We start from the raw sequence: 23,894 nt of genomic DNA, 5'->3' as shown, positions 1-23,894 counted from the left end.
TTTTTCTGCCACACAAAAGCCTGGAGACCAATGGGAATGTGAGGGATGAGCAGTGTGATGTGCTTGTTTCATCCTTATATAGGCATGTGATTCCTCCAAGTGAGCGCAGTGCTGCTGCTGTGTGTGTGTGTGTGTGTGTGTGTGTGTGTGTGCGTGTGTGTGTGTGTGTTTTCAGTGTGACTGTAACTTTTGTAAGTAACAGCATTCTGTGTGTTTTGTTTTGTCAGTTTGCTCACAATAAAGTCTGGAGGAGGCAAAGTGTTGTACAAAGTGAAAATAATTGAGATTTGGACACATAATTATTTAAAATGATTTCTGAAAAGTTCTGATGTCAGCAAACTCACTTCTTCAAGGGCATGTGCTGTTAAAGATTGCCTTTTTGACATCAGTTGCCTTCATCAAGGTTGTGTGCATCGTCACAAACATTTAAACAAATGAAGAGAGAAGCGTTTTCCTCTCTTATCCCCAGTGTATCCAGTCGTGCAGATAGTATGTTTTGTATTGGTAGGTTTTGAGATATCCACTTCTGGAATAGAGGTGATTTTAATGTATTTCCTGCTTCTTGTGGTTCTGAAAAATAACATTTGAAAAATGTATTCGTTTTCAAAAACAATATCCTGTAATCTGCAAGAGCTTGATTGGATAAATAATAAATAGTCCCTATGAAAAAGGTCCACAGTAAGGTTTGTGAAGTGAATAGTTTCCAGGAATGCAATTTTCTATTTGCAGGTTATTAGGTTTTTAGCTATGCTAGCTGCTTGGTCAGTTTGCCCCCAACATTGGTACAGACTAGAAATATCACAACATCTATAGGATGGAATGCCATTCAACCAAGTACTCACATTCATGCACCCTCAAAAATAATAACTTTGGTGATCCCTTATTAAAGTTGTAATCTCGAAGATCTCAGTTTCGATCTCTTTGGCAGCACTTATGGGGACAGTGTTGCATGTGTGACGTCCACGGTTGGCTCTGGTTGTAACTCTTGATTTTCCTCACTGACGGTAGCTTTCCTTTTTTTTTCCTTTTCATCTGAGTGTCAAATTTGTTTCTTTTTCTTTGGATCTTCACGTATTCTTGAAGTTGTATCTGTAGTCATCGATCTTTTCTTTGTTTGTTCAGCCATAGTAGATTACTGTTTACTCGCAACACTTGCAGAGACCGGAAAAGCAGCCGCTTAGCTCCGCCTACCCTCTCTGGCAGACCAACCACTGCTGGGTGATGGAAAACACGTCACTAACTGGGCGCCAGACACATAGTCCGTAATTGTGCACATGCAAAGGCTTTCATCAGTGGGCCATAGGCTCAATCACCATTGTGTTACCTCATTCAGAGATAGATAGGGACCTAACAAGCTAGATGAATATCTTCAAGATTATTACTTTAAGTGCCATCACTTTGCCACCAATAAACATAACTGCTAAACGTCAGCGTGACAGCATTTTCTTTTTCGAAGTGATCAACATAGCATGTTGATATAAGCATTTAGCTCAAGGAATGTCTGTTCTTATGTAGAGGTAAAAAAGATCTGCCAGCATGGCTGAACCCTTTTAAAATGTATTCCCTCAAAACTCTAAGCATCACTGGTGAAATTCTTTCATTTGCAGTAGTGGTAGAAGTAGATATCTTTAACAAGTGGGTATCTTCCAAACTTTTTATTATAGTAGTTCAAGAAAGTCTGCGGAGGGGAAACAAAACTCTTTTTGGAAAATACCAACGTGATTTGAATGACTTAAATGAGCTTCAGAAAACCTTTGTAAGTGTTTTTATACAGACCGAGGACGGACCGTTTTGCCATCGGGTACATTGGAATCTCATCAAGAAGAGACGGCAGTATGAATAAGAGGAATGATTACTGAGACCAGTAACCTTCACAAAGAACATAGTGACATGTAAGTACTTAATTCAACTAGTAGTGGGTTTTATGTGCATATTGCTCATTGTGAAGTGACATAAACTTTTAAAGTTTCTCTTTTCTTATATGCAGAAACAATTAGATGTTCAAAACAGTTTGGAGCTGTTAAATTAATGGATAATATCACTAAATGAAACTATTTTGCTTTTTAATACTTTTTAAAATCATAACAATAACTCATCTACAGCCTAATAATGCTACCAATAATTGTCACGGCCAAAACAGAGCAGTGTAAAGTCCCTACTGGAATCACAGGGATTATTCTTTCTTTGTTAAAGGACATCACATTCTTGAGGGCCTCAAGTTCCATGAAAACTGACAACACATCTGAAATGGTGAAAATGTATGTTTGTTAGGGGTCCTGCATATATGTGTTCCAAAGTAGCTCCAGGTCCCCTGCAGTAAATTCTACTGTTTCCTCTTATTGTTGTTGTCTCTTTATCGACCTTGTGCTGTTTCCATACAGCAATATCAGGTGTTGTTTATGGTATCATTGGAGCATTGTGCTGTTAAGGATTACCATGCTTGAATTGTTTGTGAATAGTAATGAAGTTTACACTACTCGTGCTGTGTTTTCATCTCAACACTTCCTGTTCTCCATCTTTCTTTGCTGAATTGTTGGACAGTTGAAAAAGCTGGACGGCTGCCTGGAGGAGTTACACAATGAGTGTCCACGAGTTTGTGCGAGGGAGTGTGTGTGTATCTATGCTTTGATTGCTTTGGGTGTTTGACTGGTCAATTGCCAAGAAATAAAATGAAACGCCCACACCACAACATTTTGTTAAACAAGTATGAATGTATTCTTTCTTTATGTTGCATCATTAAACAACATTTTTCTTCCTTTCACAGTAAAAATAAATAACAAATTATCCAATCTGTCATATAGAATTATTATTTCTTTCTCAGATACAAAACACAGAACATGCACAATGACAAAGTGAACAAGGGGGAAATGGTATAACTGGCACTTTGGTCGTCTGACAGTGACCTCACTGTCATGGCCACTGAAGAGCACCCTGGCTCAGTTTGACCTCCTCCACAACACTCCATAAGAGATTAAACAGCAAGATGGCACTGAACATTCCCCAAATCAGTCTTCTTATAATCATCACCTCCATTCCCCAAGTCAATCAGCGGCTGTTTTTCTGTAAATTTCAAAACTAGAGAAAGAAAATTGTTCCATTGTTTGTGTTGAGGCAAGGCTATCTGGCTTTGTGAGTGGGTCTGTTTATGTGAGCGCCTCTCTAACATTACCTCCTACTCTTTCACACCTACTACATCTTGGCCTTGCCCTTGTCACCTCTTTCGCAGCCATAGACCATCTCCTTCCACACTTTCTCTGCCCTTGAGAGATGCAGAAAGCTTTAGGAGAAAGGTGGGCAAACAAAAAGAAGAAAGAAAAGCTGTTGCTATACATCAGCACACCTACAGTAACGTGCCCCTACAAGGCAGTGTGGATACTTGTTTTGAAGAGGAAGGGATGGATAAACACTGCAGAAGGAGAGCAAGTCACTGCCTATATTTGGTAACTTCCACTTCCCTCTTTTGCTCTTCTCTGCTGTGCACTCCCAACATTTCCTTCCCTTTACTTTTGCAGTCTCAGCATAAACAATATCCTGTACTGAATGTGCGACTTTTAGTCCAGTCCTCCATCACTTCTCATTATCTCCATCAGTCTGTCTGCATGTCATGTGTGTTTGGTCTTTATTGGTCTGCCTCTATCTTCAGCTCAGACAGTCACCAGACTCGCTCATTGCTCTCTTAGTGTATTTACAAATCAGCCAATTCGCACCTCTTCTGTCCATCTGGCGTCGCCCACCGATGACTCACTGGAGTGACAAACTTAATGACGTATTTGCCTTTTGCAGCAATGCCAGCTTGTGAATCCATTCATCCTAATTTATCTGCACTCACACAGACAGATGCCCATCACAGCCAGAGCTGAGTGCCCTCTATCTGTGACATTAGGTCCATGTGGTCAGTTCTTTTAGTCCTCTTTAGTCAGATTCAGCCACATTTTAGTCACTTTTCTTTTTGGTGAACTTAGTTTTTTGTTCTTTGCTTTTGTTTGCAACATATACTGACCATGTAGATCACCTTAAATCCTTTTCTAAAATACATTCTGCAAATATTGCCCCCAAAAAGCATGATAGACAGCATGATTCAGGAAATATTCAGTGTATTTTTATATCAAGAAAATCATCTTTATCCAACAATCTTACAAATTAAATCATTATGTCACAGAAAGACATCCAAAAAGCAAAATCGCTGGCTTCCTGACAGGAAGCAATCTTTCCCTGTGGTTGTCACAAATGACACCATATGTACAGAGAATCGTGGATGAGCAGGATGGATATAACAACTACTGATGAGTGGATTTATTACTTTTCTCCTGCATGTTGCTGCTTCTACCACCAGCACTCTCCTTTATAGGCTCTCACTGTTCTTGCTGCGTCTTTTCTTATTGCTGCAATAACACTGCCCCCCTCTTCCCTCACTTTCTCTCTTCGTCTTTCTAACCCTGTTACTTACTAAAAATCTTCCCCCTCCTTTTTTTGTCACTCTCCTTTTCACCCTTCTTGGTTGTTGTTTGATGTCCTGCCGTCCTCTTTCTTTCCTTTCAGGTTATTATCTTCCCCTCTTTCTCTTAGCTCCCAGCCTCACCTTGCATCATCCTGTAGAAGCACTAACCTTTAAAAGTATACCCTGGATTGAGATGAAAATAAAAGTTTTGGATCACAAACATCATTTTGAACAGTCACAAACACATATCTATTTACATGACACTTTAAGTGGTTACAGTATCGTCATTACTGTGCACTGATTCTAACAGTAATTGTAGTATTCGTAGCAGCCAGTTAATCGGATGCACTAATAGCACTAGTAGTTTGAACTAGGTCGAGGTGACAAAATTGACAACATCATTCACAACTGCTATCAAATCATGTTGATATTAGAGATGGACTCAGCCCTCGTAGCCCTGATTGCAGGGAATCGCGACATCATACAGGTGAGACACAGAAAGCCATACCTGTAGAGTATTGTAGATAAATATGACCTCAACTGAAGAACTCTTAGCAGCCCTGAAAAGTGTTAAGCCCTGTAGGTGGTAGATTCAAAATCTGACCGTCCCCCTATCTCCCTCGCTGTGCCCTGAGGATTGGCGTACAGCAAAGTGGGCAAAGGGGGTAAAGAGAGTCTAACAGGGATCCCATCAGCCTATAAAACAGGCTGAAATGGGAATGGATTAAGTACTAAGAGTCATATTCAGCCGAATAACTGGTGGAGGTTAAAGCAGAGGATGAAAACCGAAAGGGCTAATAGTACGAGAAAAGATGGCGAGGAGGATGAGGGAGAGGAGGAGGATGGAGGCAGGTCGAACTCAGGTGGACATTCGAGCTCGAAGCATCGCAGGGTGACACCTGAGTCCTCGTTGCCGTAGTTTGCCCAGTACTCTTCTGGGTCAAGTTTGGGCAGTGCCAGCTCTTCCTCACCCAACTCGTACTTGACTACTGAAGTGGTCGTAGACGGGCCTTTCCCGTACAAACCAGCTTTGACAGTCTCTGAAGCTTTCTCGAAGACACCTTTTGTGGATGACTGGGGCTTGTTCTTGTGGAACCACCAGCGTGTTTTTGTGCTGAAGGTGGTGGTGGTGGAGCCGCCGATGGAGCCTGGGTCGGGCAGGGGGCAGAGGGCAAAGTCCATCTCACGAAGAAAGCGGAGATCCTGGCCGCGGCGGGTGGAAGGGGAGGAGCAGATCACCTCTGAGGATGAGACACGGGCCTCGCGGAACCACTCCCACAGGGCACGTGACTCACAGCCACAGGACCAGGGATTGGCGTTGAGGCGAAGGAATTCAATGCCTTGTGTGTCCCTCAGGGTCTGGCTGGGCAGCTCAGCCAGAGAATTGTTGAAGAGGAAGAGCATGGTCAGGCGGCCCAGGTCGCGAAAGGCGCGTCGGTTCACCTGCCTGATGCGGTTATCATGGAGGAGAAGCCGGTCCAAGTTGACCAGTCCGCGGAACACGTTCTCTGAGAGGGTGCGGATGCGGTTGCCATGGAGGAAAAGCTGGCTCAGGTTGATGAGGTCAGAAAAGATGTCGTCTTGCAGGAAGTGAAGATTATTCTCCTGAAAAAGAAAATAAATAGTTTAACATGAGAAGGAAAGACACTCTTGGGTTTGTAATATATGTAAGTGGAATTGTACTATGCTTTTAGATTTGGCTGCATGCTTGTGTGTCTGTGTGTGTGTGTGTGTGTTTGTGTGTGTGTGTGTGTGTGTGTATGTGTTATATGCAATGTTTTGTATGTCTTTCCAGCGCCCCTACCTGCAGGTAGAGGTACTGCAGGCTGTACAGCTTGTGGAAGATGTCATGGGGCAGGGCAGTGAGCCGGCAGCGGTGCATGTGGAGGCTCTGGAGCTTTTCTAAGCCGCGGAAGGCTCCCCCCTCCAGCCTGTGGAGGCCGGGGTTGTCTCCCAGGTCCAACTCCTCCAAGTCCCTCAGCTCACTGAAGGCCCCAGCCTCAATCCACGTAATGTTGTTGGAGAATAGCCACAGAACCTGGTGTATGAAAAAAAACGCGAAAAGAACTGTGATTATTCTTCTCAATGGATATGACTTTATTTTAAATGTAAAACAATTTTTTTTAAAAACATTTGAAAGATATGGGAAACTGAACGTTTTTGTTCTTAGAGATTTCGAAACAGCATTATTTTCCTGCAAGTGCTGTATAAGACACGCTTTCTTACCTGAGTTCCGAAGCCAAAAGAGCCAACTCTAAGCTCCGTGATCCGGTTGTTCTGGAGGAATACACGCTGCGACTCATAGGGCACTCCGACCGGGACGGCGGTGAAGTTCTGCGCCTGGCAGCTCACAGTCATGGGCGTCGGGTAGCAGACGCACAGCTGTGGGCACGCCGATGCCGGACTTGGCTTGCCAAGGACCAACCACACCACCAGCCAGAGGGAGAGACCGCCTGTCGGAGAGCAGGGAGAGAAGGAGGTGAGCGGGAGCTGTCCATGGGGCTGAAATAATCCGTTGCTAAAGCTTACATTACATCATTACACTGATTCCAAAACGGTGCATTTTTGCGCAAATTTTGAATTTCTTGTTAACATCATCTTATTCTGACCTAGAGTTGCATAGTGTTACTGAAATATTAGCTTGGAGTAGCTCTAAAAACTGGATGAATAACTTATAGCTTTTTTTTAATCTCCAAAATGACGTTTACGCATATAGGCACTTGCACCGCCCATTACGCACTGCAAAATCACAAACGGGTTCATCAAAGGCAACTATAGATTTTGAAAAGCGAATGTATCCTTCTTTACATCAAACTATAAGACTCTTAAAATGCATAAAATAAGTAATGTTCTCTCAAAACTTCCAATTTTCCTTTCCATTTTGTATCATCCATTCAATATTGTCTCCAATTTTGATTTTACATTGAACATATCAAATTACTTTGAGTCGTTTTAAACTTAGACATAGTTGCACAAGTATTGAAAAGATGTTTATGTGTCGGTAGTGTCTATGTGGTATCCAAAGCCAAGGAAAATAGAGAAACTTACTTTTGCAGTTGCGCATGATGGAGCATCGTCGGCTCCGAGAAATAGAAGAGGTTTCCATCCTGAACCAAAGCCCAAAGCGAGTTAGCCTAAAAGGGCGAAGTAAAGCCTGCTATCTCCGCTGATGCCCTGGTTCCCGAGTCGGAGCGACTGAGAGTGTGCCGTTTGATGGCTTCCAGTGTCCCATATATACTCAAGCATCCCGTTATTGCCTACGGCAGTGGGCACCGTGGAATCTCCTACGTCACTAAACCAGGGTCATGAATGAGTGAGGGCGGCAAGAAACGGAAAGGGGCGGGCCCGACCATAGGGGATTCTCTTGGAGAGTTTGTACGCGCGTAAAGACTGGTTGGAGACGTGCGCTCAGACTCTGTGAGAGGAGGAGACTTCTCGACGCACATAGGAACAAGAGGGAGGGAGGGTGAGATAGAGTGAAAGTAGAAACAGTAAGGGAGGGGGCACGGGGGGGGGCAAGGCACGGCGCCCGGTAATGATGACTGGGCTGTGTGGAGGAGCGGAGGACGGGTAGGAGAAGAGCGCACAGCTTGTTTCCTGGCTGTCTCCTTTGGAGACCGTTATGGTCTTGTTTCCGGCGCGCTGCAGCCAGACAGAATGCAGAAAAAGGCTTAGATGGTTCTGTCTCAGAAAAGGAGGATGCCCCCGAATTATGATTCAGCCACAAGGGAGAGTTCTGCGCCAGGATAGATCCACTCAAAACCTGATTGAGAAATATTTGTTGTAGAGGTTAAGTACGACGTATCCAGTCAGGCTGTAGTGTAATTATAGCTCCTGACATGATTCTTTTGATGATGGAGATATGAAATGGCGTCGATTTGCTTAATGAGCCAACAGTGATAGATAATAGTCACAGAGATGAGTGCTTTATTACTATTTAAGGAAATTTGGATCTCTGTAAACACAATTTGAAGAAGTTTATGGACCCTGTTAAAAGTAATTTATTGTGGTCCTTTTAGTCCTATTCGTCTGTTTATAGTAAGATACTGTTAATAAGGTTCATTAATGCTGGGAAAGGGGCTAGTAATGAAGCTATAAATATAGCAAAACACAGCAGTGATGCCTGTAATATGCATGCTACTTCATGTCTGTTTTGCTGTGCATCTGTGCCTCAAGCTGTCACTGCTTGTGTTTTGAGACCAGCTGTAAGACAGCAAGATAGCATCAATTGTGTCAGTCATATAGTATGATAAATACACTGTTCATTTTCTTGTTCATTGATCAAATGCGACGTCATTTATAAATAGGTTTTGCTAACAGACTAAATGACCAGAAAATTTGAAAGTAATACAAACCACTGAAAGAGCCTTATAATGAGGATGTAGGCCTACTAACTTTATGAAACATTTAATTGTATTCATTTTTAACTGAAATTTATCATGTGGCGTGGTGCTTGTTCGACTTTTCTACAATTTTGCTCCTCCAGCAATGTAAAAATATTAGAAACACTTACTTAATATAATGCAGTGTAATACAACAGCACTGTAAAGCCCAAAGTCAATACACAAAAGCTAATTTTCTATGTGTGCAGGGCTTTTTCTACAGCATCACATGACACCATAGGTTTTTCAGTCTTTCTCAGTGTCAATATCGTCCAGTGAGGATATAGAAAAAGAAACATATCTTGCAGTAGGGTTGGGAGAACTGTGTAGCTAAATACCCACATTTTGCCATTCATACAATTTAGAAGCATAATAAAGAGCTTTTCCCAAGCAATGCATCATACCACAAGGTACCGCAGCTACAGAGTTCTATAAATGAGGGATAATTTATAATAAGCAACATATTTAATTCAAAGGTCTTATGCAAGCTTTCTCACTCATTAGCACTGAAGGTCCCCTGAATGGAACCATTGCGTTAATTGCGGTAACTTGTATTTGCTTTTGTTTACTTATTTTTGCTTTATATGTAACTAATGATTTATCAGTCAGATCTAGTTGGCTCTGTCCCTGTAAAAAATAATTTTTCACTGAGAGAGCTGTACAAATATATGGACTCATGCAGCCAAGGTTCTTATTTTTTAGTTAGTGTAATATTATACAAGCAACACTTGGAAATGATGGAAAATAACCTTCACTGTAATCACTGTGAGGTTCCAGCCATGTAAGTTGAATTTTAAGAATACATTCACTTATGTTGTATGTCTGACTTTGAAAATGTGTGGATAACCACTTAGACCAAGAGTCATGAGGAGGTAGAATAAAAGCAGAGCACCCATTCATAGTAACCCACAGGCAGCTCAACAGATGAGTTTATGAGTGACCAAATAGTCACACGTAACGGCGTATGGATGGCCACACACACGTTAACACGCCTGCAGTACAGAACACACAGTGTGTATGACACAAGCTTCTCTCTGCAAAAAGCCAACTGAGCCACAGGCAATGATAAACAAATGAGTAAGTGAGGGGATCCATGACACGGTGTGTGTTGTTGTTCCCTCACACCTCCTGCTTTGTCCTTATCTGGACTTGTGGACCAGCTTCAGTGCCCACTGGCCATCCGGGACCAACACCTCACAGGCCTCTCCTTCACACGCACCCACAGTACCAGCTGTGTGAGTGTGTGAGTCTGTGTGTCACTGTGTTTCTGCTCATGTGTGTTTGCATGCCTGCCTGATGAGGCACAACTTTGTCTAAATGCCACCACAGAGTGTCAGTCAATCCATGTTGTGCCAGTCACCCACACAGCAGGTTTGCGGTACTGTGTAGGCACAGTCTCCTCAATGAGTGTGCCGAATGCTACGTTGTGTTACCCTCACAGAAACAAACTGAGGCTTCCCCGGCCCACACCCACTCCAGCACATCTGCCAGCCTGTCTTTCTGTCCGTCTGTCTTTATCCGTCCATTTGTCTGCATCCTGCTGAAACTCGCTTAATTCAGTTTCTATCCACAGTTACCCACTGAGGAGTGCGTCACTGTACCTACAAGCAAAGCCATTTATTATCTTGCGCTCGGTGGCGAGAGACACCCTGAAATAAACTGATTACACATTCAATCTGCTGATCCAATTGAGCTTTCTAAAGTCATTACTTCAGGTGTGGCTGCGCAATTCTGATATCAGCATGGTCACTCTGATAGCAGGTCAGAGAGGATGTTAGTAGGGAGTTTGGATACTATTGAAAAGGTGTGTCTGTTGCCAAGGTAACACACCCCCCTCTGTTCTCTTGCCTGTGATGAAGATATCAAATACAGGTTCCATATTGAACCCTTTTTGGCACAATTCACATGGGCTTTAAAACACTTATTTTGCTTGTGTTCATTAACATCCTGCAGTGCTATCGATGTTATAAGGTCAGTCAGTAAAGGAGGAGGAATTTTACAAGGTTCATCCCATTCGTGGACCTAATGAAAGACAGTGTCTGCATGCACACCTTGTACACTCAGTGTTCTTGCATCCCATTGGGCTACACTAATGAGGAGGTATATGGGGAAGAAAGGAGGATGAGTGAGGAGTCAGGGGAATTTCTCTGATCTTTGATGAATGTCGGCATGTACCCTGTACATGTTTTTCTTCTTTCACACAGTTATAAATCAACCTGAATTAAGCTTCAACATGGCTATTAATATCATCTCATCATTGAGCACACAGTTCTCCCTGACAGTTACAACAGACTGCGACGTGCATGACATGAAAGACTGATGCAGACACAGATAATTGAAGATGCAAAGTGTCACGCAATAATAATATAAGAAACAGTACAGGCTTCATAGTGTCACGCACATAAACAGAGAGACAATAGAATACCAGTATATGTACTTCTGGAAGATGACTTAACATGTCATTTGTTTTGCAGGAAACTCTCTAACACATTGCTCATTGGCACGGTCTGTCTACCTCTTACACGCATTCAAGAGGCAGAACAATCGTTCATCCTCTGCCCAATTGTCACAGACAAAGATGCTCAAGCTTTTCTTCTTTGTGTTGCTCAGCTCACCTCTCTCACAACGCTTTTCCCTTTGTCTTCCAATGCTCCCTCCCTTTTTTGCCAGTGTCTTTCATTTGCTCTGTCCCCTGGCGTCACTGCTTCCGCTTAACCATAAACTGCTGCTGTCTTTCCACACACTGGCACACAGTCTGCTGCACAATGGTTAGTGGAATGACATGTAATTATTTTCCCCTTGTCATAAGGCTACAAGTTTTTGAGTTTCTAAAATGCTCGACACCCATTAAGGGAGGGCGTCAGGCCCTTTTGAGTTATCATTTTCAAACAGTTGTACAATATACACTTTAAATTATTGTGTTGCATAACAGATATTTTGTCAAATAAATATTATATATATCTATATATATATAGAAAGATATATAAATATAATATAGATTGAAGTTTAATTGTTTTTCTGTTTATCACGGTGAAACAGGTCTGAAGCATTTAGGTTGATAAGTTTTACAATACAAATACTTCCAAGGCATCTAAGAATGCTAATGGTAGTAAGCATATGCGACTTAGAACCCTTGAATTAGACCACAACTGTAATAGTGTCATTATATTTTGTGTATTTGTGTCTTCCCTAAGGATTGTATAAAATAACAATAAACTTAACAGTTCTATTTCATCAAAAATAAGACAGCAAACTCATAGTTTGTTAAAGGTTTAAAGGCATAGTAATTTATGATCTGTAATGAAGTTAAAATCTGGGATTAGGTTAAAAGGATGATACATTCCTGAGAAGTAAATCTTTAAAAACTGTTAATAAGCATTACTTGCTTAACCATCGTTAAAATGCTTAAGCAGTGTTTAATGTTTATCTTTACTCTTCATTGTTAAATTAAGTGTTCAGCTGTAGCTTAGATAATCTGCGATCTGCAAAGTGGTCCTATTTTTGAAATCTATTGCTTCTGTCTCCGTCCACACAGACAGAGACACTGCGATTTTCTTCCTCGTTCTGCGAAAGCTTTCACTGAGGAAACATTAACCCATCACTCTTGTGATTATTTCTACCCATTTACAGGCAGGATGTCAGATTTAAACAGATTAACTATGATTTAATAAGTTGCTAACTGGTCAAGAGAGTTTTTAGGTAATGTTTTGAGAAAATAACAGTTACATTTAGCAGGGTGTATAAAGCATAATGTGCAAGCCTCTGCTCGGTCACTAAGGAAACCCTTTGCAGTGATTAGTAAAACCATTTTTATCCACAATGAATTCACATTTACACACGTTAAAATATTGTCAAATGTTAACTATTATGAGTCAGTTAAAGCCTCTTTGTGCTTTGCAGTAATATAACAAAAAAACCCACTCGCATGTGTATTTCTCACCAGTTTTAAGGGCTTAACACAGACTCATAAATCTACATATTCTTGAAGTACACACAAAGTAATAATAAATTATTACGTTATAATAATAAAAAAATACCTCCTCGAGGTAAGGTAAAAATGCAGAAACTCAAACAATTTTCTCATAAACAAACCAAAAACATTCAGTATTTATCCAAAAACCTTTCATAGTGTTTCATTCCTCATGAAACATTTTAAAGATTAACTGAATGCCCTACATTGCTTACATCTCTATTAATCACATTTTGAGAGCTAGTTTAACAAATGTTTCTCCTGTCATTACTGACAGCAGAAATATGTGCCACAGCCTTGTGTGTGCAGCACAATACAAACAAACAAAACAAAAAACAAGCAACTCCAACAACTATTCACTGAGTGCCTGAAGGCCTCTCTAAAGGCCATTCAGCAGAGAGAGTGGCTGATCTGGATCTTCTTTCTTTGGTCAGTGCAACTTCCTGTCCATCTCTTACATCACTGGCAGAACAATTGTACAATTGTATAACATTCAACCATATGTGTTTGCATGTGTTCAGATCAATACTGCTCACTCTTCCTCCTCCTCCCTCATTCCACTCTTACTCACACGCTCGCTCACTCACTCACTCCATTTCCTCTCAGAGCACATCGTCTCAGTGTCCACTCACTGCTCTCACAATTACCAAGAACATGACAGCATTTTCTCCTCCCTCTGTCTCTCTCTATCTCTCTCTATCTCTCTCTCTCTCTCTGTCAGTTTATATTTTTTCTCAATTACTTTAAAAGGTTTACAACTTAATTCATTTTCCAAATCATGGTAAAACAGAAAAGTCATAAAGCTGCAAAACAAAATAAACACTGACCACAAATAAGAGGTATAATCCACACAGTCTAATACATTGAAAGGCTATATTTTGGTGTAACAAGCCATGTAAGGCTTTCAATGGAACAAGTATCAAACACCTAGACAGTCTATAAGAGTGTAATAAAGTCTCTCAGAATGCACTGGGGCAAAAGACTTATGAAACATGCCTTTCTTTGCATTGTTATCACAATTTTCACTGTTGTTGTTGGACCGTGCCACACTAACTGTATTTTTCTGAGTGGATGAAGGGTTGTTAACAGTGAGCGATGTGAGCCTGTTTGGTGACATTTTCACAGTGTGAGTGCATAGACGAGTCTGTTGCAGTGCTGACAGTATTCCTTATCTACATAACTAGCAATAACAGTGTCATATCCCCAGCTTGATTCCAGCCATGGACCTTAGGAGAATCTTATATCTGTCTTTTTCAATTGTCTCTACAGTTACTGCAAACAAAAATAAAAGCAAAAAAGTGACCTTTAAAATGACACACAGTTTCTATCTGCTCTGAGTTCTTCCTTATTTTGAACCCCTTAAGAGAATGTATTTATAATTAAAGGTTCTCTGTGGACTTATGGACCACTAGCAGCTCTCTGTCTCATCGACTGTGTGTAAAAAGTGGATTTAGACTCTGTGTTTCAATAGTGAAGCCAATGTGGAATCACTTTATAGCTTGCTTTCTTTCTGATGTCCATCAGAAGGTGTCTTTATTGGCTACAAAAAGTAGTCGGAATGCATCTAATGACTTCTCAATCACCAGTTTTAAGTCTTTATTTTTAAATTATGGTCCCATTTTATGTAAAAAAAAGATTTTAAAGGATGGTATGCTTTAGGATGTGGCTACCGATGATTTACAAGTCTCTGCTATCCTGTCAATCAAGACAAAGGCAGAATAATACATCCAGATATGGTCAATTCTGCTTCCATAAAAACAAGATGCCAAAGACCATAATGCTGAACTCATGGCTCCAAAACATTATGTCACAAACGGATGGGTGACGTCGCTGTGACTACATCTAACAACATGAAAGTTGGTGGCAAGATTTTTGTCATGTCTCAAGGATACACACAGTGCATTTCAGTGAGTAATACCAAACAACAAATTAACTTTTGATAATTTACATGAACATTTCTCAGGCCTTCGAGATCGAGCTGGGCACTGATTCTGTTTTAATGTTCTTGTACATTGTGTCAACTGAAACTACATGTTTAAATTTGTCTTTAACATGTCTTATATGCACTTAATAAATGGGTCAATTGACAATAAAACAATAACAAATACAAAAAATATGTTTAAACAAGGCTACATTAAGACAGAAATGCAGTTTTACTTGACCACAGAGCAAGGAGAAGAGAGATATGGGGCTGCAGCGAAGCTCTGTTCAGGTTATACAGCATGTACATACAGTACTCATACTGTGTGTGTGTGTGTGTGTGTGTGTGTGTGTGTGTGTGTGTGTGTGTGTGTGTGCATGTATGTGTCTGTGTGTGTGTGTGTGTGTGTGTGTGTGTGTGTGTGCATATATACATAGAGAGAGAGAGAGAGAGAGAGAGAGAGAGATAAATAGATAAAGATACATGTATATATAAGAAAAGAAAAACACACAAAAAACAGTCTCTCTGTCTGAAGACTTTGATGGGATTTGGGCCTTCAGCCACCAGGCTTGAAAATTGTAGCCTAAAAAAAGAAAATTCAGGAGATACTTTCATACTATTATCTTGGAACGTTTCAAACTGCGAGAAATATTTGTCACAGCAGAGGATTTATTGCTTTTCTTATCACAGACAGACTCCCCACTTGCTGGTCTCACTTTTTTGAATGGTGCTATATCCACAGGGAGACATTGCTCAACCATCTTTTGTTTGATCAGCATGTTGCACAGAGGACAGACAAGCAGCCAGCTCTTATTTTTTTGAACTTGAATCAATTAACTATTTGGTTGTTCTTTCCTCTTGACAGTGTTCGATTTGCTTCACTGTGTCCATCTGTCTCTCGGGTCAGTCTCAGTTGGTTCCTGAGGCGTTCTTGGCTTAAATATAGCATTGCCCTGTGTTTGGTTCAAATTTATTCACAGATGAACTATTTTTCTCCAAAGGTCTTTTCTCACATTCTCTCACCTACTTGCTCCCATCATCACCCCCTCTTAATGTTATCTTGGGAGTCCATGTGCATACATGTTCTTATTAACATTTCATTCAAGGTGTCAACTCTTGTTTTTGGTCCCAGCCTTATGAAGCTCTGCCTTTTTTTTTGCTCTGTCTCTGTCAATAACAGTGGATTAAACCAGCCTTTTATGACGAATGTTCCGTCATGATATTGCCAAATCAATTGTGCACCTCATCGAGAAGCACACAGTTAGGCAGTATTACAGTGAGCTGGTATCTGCCTCCAAATAGCCCCGTTGGGGTGCGGACAAATGAAGAAATGCATTAGTGTGTAAACGGGGTGTTGAGATGTTTTGAATCAAAAGACAAAATAAAGGTAACCAAGGCAGACAGCACAAAAGTTTGAAAAGGTATATATTATTCTTCTTAAGAGAAAACCTGGCAAATTCCAAGAAGAATCCTTCAGCGACACAATGGCTGACTGACAAGACAATCAAATAGTCAATGAGAAGAGAAGATTTATAACAAACATACAGAAAAGAAAGACCAAGAGACAGTCACACACACACACACACACACATCATAATAGTTTATAGTGAGCCAAATGCAGACAGACATCAGTTACGTGGCACACAAGAATCCTTTTTTATTATGCTTGAAGAAAACAGAATATCACTTTAATCAAGGGTTGATAAAACTCATTCATACAAAAACAATAATAACAATAACAATAACTTTATTGATCCCCAAAGGGAAATTCACTTGTCTGGCATCTCATCTACCATTTACTGAAGAATTAAAAAGTCTGATGGCTGTGGGTACAAAATATCTATATCTCTCCATCCTGCAGCGAAAAGAGAGGAGCCGTCCACCACCGTTGTTTCTTTGGTCCATCAAAGTGTTATGAAGCGGATGATCCGTGTTGTTTAGAATGGCCTCAACCTTCTTATACTGCCTCCCCAGCAGACTGCAGCATAAAACAGTACACTTGCCACCACAGACAAAGATACACAGATAAAACTGCAGATGTCCAGAGATCTGAGCCTCCAAAAGAAAAAGAGGTGGCTGTGCCCCTTTTTGTAGAGTGCGCCCTTTTAATAAAGCATTTTTTTTTCTGCTTCATGTTTGATGTGTGTGAATGAAATAAGAGGTCAAGTGTTCCCGCATGAAGCATTCTGAGTAATTCCCCATCCCCATCCCCATCCTGCTTTTTATTTTGATACATCAGGAAAGCTTGATAACCTCTCTCACTCTCTTTTCTAGATAGATAGATAGATAGATAGATAGTTTGTTGCTTTACCATTAACAATGTGCCTCTCAATCAGTGTTGGGTAACGTATACTTTTAAAAGTAACTCGTTGTGTTACAAGATTATTGGCATTAAAAAGCAACTACGTTACTGCGTTACCTACTGAGAAAAGTAATGCATTAGATTAGTTTTGCGTTACCAATATTTAAAAATCACCCCTTTGCGACTCGTTACACATGTTAGTTATATCATCAGGACGGCGTGTAGCCTACCTTTGAATGAATTGACTCTACTGTCATTGCAGCCTCGTTTATGACCCATCATCTGTAACTCTGCAGCCTATTAACAGGAATGACAGATGCGATATGACCTTTACAGCTCTTTATTGTGCTAACAATCTGATAGGGAACTGGGCAGAGGCATACAGTATTAGGCACAGCTGTTTCAAAGACATAACACAGGCTCTTGCAGAGCTGCAGATAGTAGCTGCAGATGCTACTTTAGAAGTAGAGCTCTTTGCAGCTGACAAGCACTTATCCTCCAGGCACAACTTATATGTCCTCTCCATCTCGCCTGTTGAGTTAGCTAGCAACGCATGCGCACTGACACAGCTGTGTTTACCTTCCGCTAGTACGCAGCTACTGCCAAGAAGTAAGAGAGAAACAGAAACAGTGCTTCTGAGATTTTCTTTTTTTTGTGGCCACAAACAGATAAGGGATAAGGGCTTTTTTTTCTTAGTAACGGATTACTACTTAAATTGCAAAAGTAACGCGTTACGTTACTCATTACAACAAAAAAGTAATCTGAGTACTCTAACGTTACCCGCAACACTGCTCTCCATGGGTGCAGCCATTGTTGTGTGATGTCAGAAATCTGATTCTTTGTGAAGTCGGGTAAATGAATCTGCTCCGAGTTCACAAGTAGGAACTCCGACTTTGAATGCCGTTCCACTTTTACTTGTCGGAGGTCAGAAAAACTCGACTTTCGAGTTGTCTGAAACGCAGCATAAGCTAACATGGCTCTCCACTGAACACACAGAGACCAAACTATTATCATTCCTACATCAAAGCCCCTCCATCACCCAGCAGTGGTAAATGGTAAATTAAGTGTACTTATTGCTTTTCTAGTCTTTCGTGACCACTGAAAGCTGCTTTTACACTACAAATCACATTCACTCATTTACACACTGATGGCCTAAGTGCCAATCTCCAATCAGATCTATGCCCATTCATACCTGATGGCGATGCCACTGGGAGCAATATGGGGGTCAGTGTCTTGCCCAGGGACATTTCGACATGTGACTGTAGCAGTCAGGGATCGAACCCCCAACCTTATGATTGTAAGACTCTACCACAGCCGCCGAAAGTGGTTGGTCTGCCAGAGAGGGTAGGCGGAGGTAAGCGGCTGCTTTTGCGGTCTCTGCAAGTGTTGTGAGTAAACAGTAATCCACTATGGCTGAAGAAACAAAGAAAAGATCAATGACTACAAATACAACTTCAAATATAAGTGAAAATCAAACAAAAAGGAACAAAATCAACGCTCAGATGAAGACAAACAGTTCAAAAAGGAAAGCGACCGTAAGCGAGGAAAATCAAGAGTCACAACTGTGATAATCGGAGCCAACCGTGAACATCACACATGCAATACTGTCTGGATATCTGGAAAGTGTGCTCCCGAAATTGTTGTTTATCACCATAGGTGCCACCAAAGAGAACGAAACACAAATCTTTGAGAATAGCACTTTAAATTATTAATATTCATAATTTTATTTATGTTTGATTCAGCACACCCAGAAAAGCAGGTCATATTGCACATAAAGTCGAAAAAAACTGGCTTCATGTTTTGCTCCAGGCCGTCATAAGTGATGTCATGCCATGTTTGTATAAAGTGTTGTCTAAACCTGGGTTAAAGTTTGTGTAGCTGCTCTAAACTGTCACAATCAAAGCTGTGTGATTAGCTGGCTGTGATGAGTGAGACATGCAGGCTGCTCAGCATTTGAGAGTGTTAGAGTGAAGATAGAAATACATGAGGACAGAGACACACTTTTCCAGTAAAACACACCTCACCACCTATTTCTGTTTATTGTGGGCCCATTATCTTTCATCAATTAGGATTCAGACACTTCCATTAGCTCCTATGTCAGCCAGACAGAAAGCATTCAGTCTCTGTGACGCCTAACCGGCACTGCATTTACAGGTGATGGACTGAGCATAAAAACATGAACAAACAAGTATTAATGGTCGGGTTAATATCTTTTCTCCAGCAGGCTGCTGCTGCCTGTAATGCCAGTCCTCCTCCCTCTCCCTTCTATACCCTCACCCCTAGTCATCAAAACCCCTCTCCTCACTCCTTGCATCCGTCTGTTTCCTTTTCATCTTTTATTTTTAACCCGCAGGCATGCCTCATGTGTGACGCAGATTGCCGCGTAATACGGACACGGCAAGCTAAAGAGGGAAAGGGCCGGGGCTGCAGACAGAGACAGACAGTTGGTAGATAAAGAGAAAGAAAGGCTGGGAGAAAGGATAGGTTGTGAGACAAACTGAGAGCAAGTCAGAAATAAAATCATCTTTCATTTAACAAATAGCTCAGAGCCAAACTGGTAGCCGTCCTGAAACTTGTCACCTGTAGCACATTACTGTGATACCTGCCAGCAATTTTTCTAATCCCTGCTGGTGTTAATCAAAAACTGAAAATATAATCAGTTGTCTTATTCCCAATTCTTCCCTCTCCCTCCTTGGCCTTTCTATCGTCCTGAAAGCTCCAACACGCCCACTCGTTTGTCTGAGCAGAGGAAAGAGGAGTTACATATCAATCTTACATCACTCAACAGTCAGCCCGAGACTTTTCATAGAGGCACTGAATGAGAATCAACACAACATGACGCACACCAACTGCCAGGTTGAAGGGTTTATGCGCTCCGGTATGTTTGCACATGTGTGTGCATAAAAGCGAGTGCAAATGTGTGCTAATGAATTTTAAATTATCCATTTGTGTGGCTGCAGAGCAGGTCTGGCTACAGAAAATAGATCCGTAAAGGCATGCACCGCAGAAGAATAAGAAAGTTTTTCCTCCATATGGTCCGACAACTTCCCCTTTTCTGTCCAACTTGTAATAATGAGTTAACATTACTCATAATTGGACAATGAGACTAAAATTGTCCATCCACTCCTACTCAACATACGTGCACAAGCTGTTTCCAAACATCTCAGTCCCTGCATGTAACAACGGCAGAATCCAAATTTCTGCCAAATGCAATTATTACAAAGGCTTTACATGGTTCTTTGTTGTTCAAAGCTCACTGTAAAATTAGTACTAATGACACATTTGATTGCAAGGGAAAAAATCTGTGGCTTTGATAGAAACAATCGTTACAGAGAATCATCTGCTAAGTGATTTAATCGTATCTGCCTGTAATTCTGACTAAACTCACTTAGCTTCCTGAGAAACAGTTACAGTGCAGCTGGTGGGAAGGAAGATAATGGCTTCAACCGAATATGTATATATATATAAGGACCAAATGTGACATAAAAAAAAAAAATGCACCATGTCCAAATAAATCAGGAAACTACTACTGGGAAAAAAATACTAATCTATAAAATAATTTAAATAAATATTTACATAAAAATACATTTACATTTAAAATCCAATAAAAGGGACCAATAAATTAAATTCAAACAAAGCTCATAGAAAAAAGCAAATACATAAATGAGTAATCATTTCAATTCAGCCTTTTTGTTTTCTGCTTTATTGTAAATGAAAGCCTAATAACATGAATGACAGACACAATATAACCTTTCCAGCTCTTTATTATGCTAATAATCTGACAGTGAACTGGGCAGAGACATACAGTAGTAGGCACAGCTGTTGTAATGACAACAATACAACACAGGCTCTTAGTCCCACCAGTGTTGTTGAGCTGTGTTTAGCTGCTGATGCTTTTTCACATTTGAAGTAGAGCTCTTCAGAGCAAGCACTCCTCCTCCAGACACAACTTCGATTTCAATGTCATGTTGTTCTTGTCCCTTTTGTCCAAAAATGTAAATGATGGGAATATTGCCAAAAAGTAAATACTGTCCTCTCTGCCCTCTCACTCATTTATTAAGCAAATTAACAGGCTGTTAAAATGTTGTACTTAAAACAAAGTATGACAATGAAAGGTAAACGGAATTTTGGAAAAATAAGACATGTATGTTTTTTTTTAGTTTCACTTTTTCTATTTAATTCTTTTAATCATTTTTATGGAATCCGTATAATTTACTTTTATATTACTTTAAGAGTCAGATTGGGTTTTCCATAAGGCGGTACTCTGGGGGGAATCAGATGGGACTGTAATTCTGATGATCTCATTAAATAAACCGAGACTACTATAGAATGAAGACTTCAAATTAAACTACCATCCCTAAAGACTTTCATTGTGAATGAGATGTTTGCCCTCTCTTTTGAAGAAATAGGAAATCAAGATGTTGCTGTTACATGAAACCCATTGAACGTGAGTGAACTCAGCCCTCCGGGAGAACAAATGTGACAGGCAACATAATTTGACAAAGAAATTGCGGGCACACAAATCATCATCTTTGACAATTTAGAATAAATACCATAAGTCTGTATCGATGGTGGTGAATGACCCCCTGTCTGAGCAGCCAATCAGGTGGTGCGAGCTGCTAAATCACCAGATGGACTGAGAAGTGTAGTGCTGGAAATGAAAGCGAGAGGGTGGAGACAGGGAGGATGTGTATGTGTGTGAGGATGTGTGTGTGCCTTCATTCCGCTCCCTCGCTCTCTATCCATTACTTAGCAGTATTGTACCACAAGGATTCATTAAGCTCTTATAAGCTATCCCATAATGCCCTGCTGCTGAGACGGTCCCAATTCACAGAGTGACATCAGAAGCAGGGCTGGAAATAAGAGGTGCAGCGTGTGTGTCTGTATGTGTGTATATGTGAGTGCGCCTGCTTGTGCTCGGGTCTACTCACTTATGAACGATTTTCTGTGTGTGTTAACTTGTGCGTATTTGCGTGTGTGTGTCAGTCTGACGTCAATACTCCTCCAATCCGTATTTAACCATATCGTGGGGAGGGCTCGTGGAGCCTTGTAGGTGTCTTAACTCAACTATTAATAGACTGAACTAAACTGAGTGCTGATGTGACAGGTGAAGTGTGCCTTTCCCTCCCTGGTTTGAAGGGAAAAAAGGGGGCCGAGCTAATTTGAGAGGATTTATTTCTGGAGTAGGACTGAATGGGAATCTGTTGTGATAGAACTGGGTTTTTACCGCAGTTTCAAGGGCAGATACAGAAGTAGATGAGGATGGAGCCATGAAAAAATAATGAGGGTATGATGAAATGGTGCATCATCGCAAATCTTAAAAGCCTTTAGAAGACAAGAAGATGTAGACAAACTACATCAAAAGTAGCATGGATTTGAGTAAAATGATGTAATGGTATAAAGAGAAAATGCATGTGCAGCTTTTATGACTTAGCAGCACAAAAAGGGTGAAGCTTGTAAACACAAATAGGAAACGTGGCGAATGTTACAAGGCCACAATTCATGTTTCTTTAAGTGTCAAAAGGTTCACATTTTCTCAGCTTGAGGGCCTTTTTCTATTGGTTTTGCCATTTCTATTACTTTTTCCACCCACATGTAAGTGTGGTGACGACTGCGTGCTCCACTGCATCCATAAAGTCTCCTTTGATTTTAAATATTCATCCATGTAATAGCAAAGAGTTTAACTTCTCTTAATTGAATTACCTTTGCCTGCCAATCAATTAGCTGCCCCAGTAGAGTAGCAAAGGAGGTGGAGCCACATTTAATATCTTAGGTCCCTAACTCCCGCAAGGATTAATTTAACAATACTGTAATAATACGCTTTAACATTTTGCAAGTTACTTTAAATTCTACACTTGTAAGCCATCAGGAAGGCTTCAGCCAGAATAACTCAGAGCAGTGTTGAATTCAGAGGACACTGCCTTTGCTGCTGAGATGAAACATTGCATCGCTGGAGAATTCTTTCCATGACCCAGAATTAGACAGTGAATTGATGTATAATGCAAAATGAATTAATAATTTAGAGGAGTCTAAAAAACAGAAACACAAGCTTCAACCTGCTATTAAAGGGCCAGCAGCAGCATTTCTACCTGAGTGATTGAATGCTTTTTACTGCGCCTTTGGAGTTGCATTCAACTTCCCTCCTGCAGTTTTTATTCGGTCTGTACTCTGACTTTAAATCAATAAGTTGGGTTCTTTTTCAAGGCTGTTGCTTGTATTTTATATTAATAATTTACCAAGAAAAATTGATTCTTCATCCGAGCCTTAAAACAGCTCCAACTGCTCCAACTCCTGAACCTGAGCAGCATCTCATTTTGCTTCATGCTGCTAGCAGATGGAAAAAAGATATTTGCATATATTTTTGTCATGACTTGTGTTTAGTTTTGTACTTCATTTATTCTGTGTTCTTGTCTTGATTTAGTCTCCTTTAGGTTACTTTGTCACCTTATCTCTCGTGTTGATCTACTTGTGTGTGTGATTGTGTGCCCTGCCCTTTTGTTTTCACCTACCTCTTGATTGTCTCACCTGTGTCCAATAAGCCTTACCTCCCGAGTTTATTTAGTGTTTGTGTTCCTCTGTCTCAGTGTCAGTTTGTCGTATGTCTTCCCTCTTGAAACTCTTTTTCTGCAACCCTGTTTTCTCCTGTGGACCTTTTAAGTTTGATACCAGTGTTTCTTGTGGATTTTCCTCGTGGCTCTTTATGTTTTCTCCTTTTGTTGGATTTTCAGTTGGACCTTTTTGTTGGATTTTAAAACTTGGACTGTTCACAGTAAGCCTTTGTTTTTTGCCTTTTGTCTTTTTTGTTAATTAAACTTAATGTTTGTCTGCATCTGGGTCCTGTCCCTTTTTATTTGTATTTGAACCGTGACAATTGTATAAGC

At 40.7% G+C, this 23,894-nt stretch overlaps 2 protein-coding genes across 2 annotated transcripts in view; one reads left to right on the top strand and one right to left on the bottom strand.

Annotated features, from left to right (window-relative positions):
* Positions 1-2,711: 2,711 nt before the first annotated feature.
* rtn4rl2a (reticulon 4 receptor-like 2 a) lies at positions 2,712-7,684 on the bottom strand. Its single transcript, XM_069676802.1, is given in 5 exon segments — positions 2,712-6,043; positions 6,243-6,476; positions 6,665-6,891; positions 7,487-7,594; positions 7,597-7,684. Coding segments are annotated over 5 exon segments (1,518 nt in total). The 3' UTR covers positions 2,712-5,182.
* The window catches only part of cryba1l2 (crystallin, beta A1, like 2), a 35,118-nt gene continuing 18,113 nt past the window's right edge, over positions 6,890-23,894 (top strand). Inside the window, exon 1 of the mRNA XM_069676804.1 lies at positions 6,890-6,917. The gene's annotated coding sequence lies outside the window, so the exon portion shown is untranslated. The remainder of the gene's footprint in view (positions 6,918-23,894) is intronic.

The sequence above is a fragment of the Semicossyphus pulcher genome, unplaced genomic scaffold (genome assembly GCF_022749685.1).
Source record: "Semicossyphus pulcher isolate SPU_LCO1_2020_fin unplaced genomic scaffold, fSemPul1.0.p SCAF_27, whole genome shotgun sequence".
Taxonomy (NCBI): Eukaryota; Metazoa; Chordata; class Actinopteri; order Labriformes; family Labridae; genus Semicossyphus; species Semicossyphus pulcher.
The sequence above is the reverse complement of the archived record's forward strand: the minus strand, read 5'-3'. Positions and strand labels throughout refer to the sequence as shown.